This window comes from Asparagus officinalis, chromosome 9, assembly GCF_001876935.1.
Source record: "Asparagus officinalis chromosome 9, Aspof.V1, whole genome shotgun sequence".
Taxonomy (NCBI): Eukaryota; Viridiplantae; Streptophyta; class Magnoliopsida; order Asparagales; family Asparagaceae; genus Asparagus; species Asparagus officinalis.
The window spans coordinates 63,413,526-63,416,105 of NC_033802.1; the positions used below are offsets into that span (position 1 = coordinate 63,413,526).

At 31.4% G+C, this 2,580-nt stretch overlaps 1 protein-coding gene across 1 annotated transcript in view; it reads left to right on the forward strand.

The window, feature by feature from the left end:
• LOC109824446 (coiled-coil domain-containing protein SCD2-like) overlaps window positions 61-2,580 on the forward strand; it is a 5,079-nt gene continuing 2,559 nt past the window's right edge. The window contains exons 1-3 of the mRNA XM_020391047.1: window positions 61-163; window positions 946-987; window positions 2,351-2,391. Coding sequence (XP_020246636.1) covers window positions 109-163; window positions 946-987; window positions 2,351-2,391 — 138 coding nt within the window. The 5' untranslated portion in view covers window positions 61-108. The remainder of the gene's footprint in view (window positions 164-945; window positions 988-2,350; window positions 2,392-2,580) is intronic.

Sequence of the window (2,580 nt, forward strand, 5' to 3'; positions counted from 1 at the left end):
GGCCAGAAAGTTCAATCTCTTTTTTTCCTTATCAAATTTTCCTGCAGTCATTAATTTCAGTTTGGTAATTCCTTTACTGACGCCGACTTTTAGGTTGAGGATGCTGTCATGCTTGCAATGGCTAATCATCGTCGCCCAAATCTTCTTCGACAATCTATTTCAGGTTTGTGAGAAATCTCATATACTACCCATTAGCATGTGAATATTATAAAACCATTTCCTTTGCACTTTATAAGTAGTGAATTTACCATGTTGCTCTTTTTTTACCAGCAATTGTTAATTTAACCTGTTGTGCGTGCACAACTTTTGAGCCAAACTTACTTTTATTTTTCGTTCAGAAAACTCTTTATCCATCATTTCTAGGCTATAAGGGAACGTGGTATTTATTTTTGGTTCATCTGAGACGTTATCATTAAAAAACTATAGAAATTAACTAGTGTTTTTAAATGCCTGCTATCTATGTGCGAGCCCGTACATTTTCTCCTATTACCAATTATATGAATGCTTCTATCCTATTTGCCATATAGAAATGGTCTATCTTTAATTCTGTTTGCTAACACCATTATTGAACATAGGGAAGAAGCGTCCACATAATTTCACTTCACACTTTTTCCATAGTAGTCCAATTGCAAAATTCATTTTTATTGTCTACTTAACTGTGATATGTCCACAAGATATACACTTTTTGTCAACCATGCTTTATAGCTTAGTCACTCAAGGTCTGGAATCTGTCTTTTTTTATGCAATCAATTCTTACACTCATGTATCAGATTTGCAATCACTACCTGTTTTAGTATGATTACCACTGTATGGACCATTTTATTAGAATGCAACGCGACGTATTCGTATGCAGTGGATGTTAACACATTTCATCTGCTTGTCTGCTTACTTCTTGGAAAGTGTCTAACCCATTATTCTCTGTGCATTTCTTTTGTTTTTCCCCAGATAATAAATCTCCTGGTGATCCAAAGTTCATGGAAGCGTTTGGTAATAACTCAGTGTTCCTTCTGCAGTAAACATTTTGTATCTGTTTCAATGATTTCGTATACCCTTAAAAGCAGATAATTCTGAGCCTTGCGCTGCTATTTTTTCCCTAGAGGTGCATAATTTGTATTTAACTAAGAGTAGATGAAGTTCTATTTTGGAAGATATATAAAAGCATAAATGAATAATAATCGTAGTTCCTAGTGAAATTTAACTAAATATAGTTATATTCAAAATTGAAGAAATCTATGAAAGCTACTCTTATTTTATTATTATCTAATTCAAAATACTCTATTATCCCACCTCTTATTTCAGGATGACATACCTTTACCAGTACAACTTCCCCTATAAAAAGTAAATTTGAAATAGTAAACAATTGCTTTAAATAAAAATATTAAATAGATAGTGACCAAATAAAAATTTAAGTTAGGCTGAGTTACATGTCCAAAACTTGTCAAATTATAATCTAGTTTAATGAGGACTCTTAACAGCTGGAAGCAATGAACTGAAATCATGAACAAATAAGCATTATAAAAGATTTGTTACTATTCTAAGTATTCTTCATGTGTCTATAAATCTGTAATCTATCGGAATCTTACAAATTTAATACAATATGTTTTGCTTTAGCTTTGAAAGCTAAGCAACCTTATATTAGGTTCAGTCTAAGTCTAATCCTAGTAAAATCTGTTCGTATTTATGGTTGTAAGTATAGTGTCGTCTGCTATCACTTTCTTTTTTCTAGAAAGAGTGAGTTCTCTATTGTTTAAATGGACAATGCACGTTTTACATTGGTAGCTATGAACTTCTTGTTAACGTTTTTGACTCTCTGTTTTCATTATTGTTCTTTTAATTTATGTGAATGCAAAAAAGGAAGTTTGGATTTTTAATATGCATAGCATGCACATTCCACTTTATACACTTAGAGCAAATATGGAGTTCTCCCCTATCCCCTTTTTTCTCCTTAACAAGGACAGATTGGGCATTAAGAAAGCTGTTAATATATGTCAATTGAAATCTATTGGTTCTCACAATACATTGATATGCTCTGATAGTTTTGTGCAAACCTGAAGGTTCCTAACCAAATCAATTCATATCTAATCATCAATCAGTTACAATTTTTCTATTAATAACCTCATTGATACACATCTCTAATATAGATTCCAAAAATTAGTAATAAGGATGGTGAAGTTAACATCGATGTATGTACAGATGCCACGGGTTGATGTGTGTTTTCTTTGTTCTGCTAGATTTAACTTGTCTCTTGTTCTTTTTTCTATTTTCAGATGTAAATTCTTTGATATTTCAGTTTAGAATTCATGATGCAGTGCATTAAATTTCTAAATTCTTTATTTATTTATTTATGTAGAATTAAATAAAGAGGAAGCAGAAGATGTATTTTTTAAGCAGGTGTGTTATCTTCTTTTATATGTTCTTTTATATTTTATATGCACAGTACCTTCATTTTTTGGATCTAGGTGCTTAATTTATTTCAACGTCTTCATTTTTTACCCCTTTTTTTCCATACCCCTCAAATATTCCTATTTGCAAAATGACCCTCCACATTTTTTTATTTTCAAAATTACCCTCCAATTCATC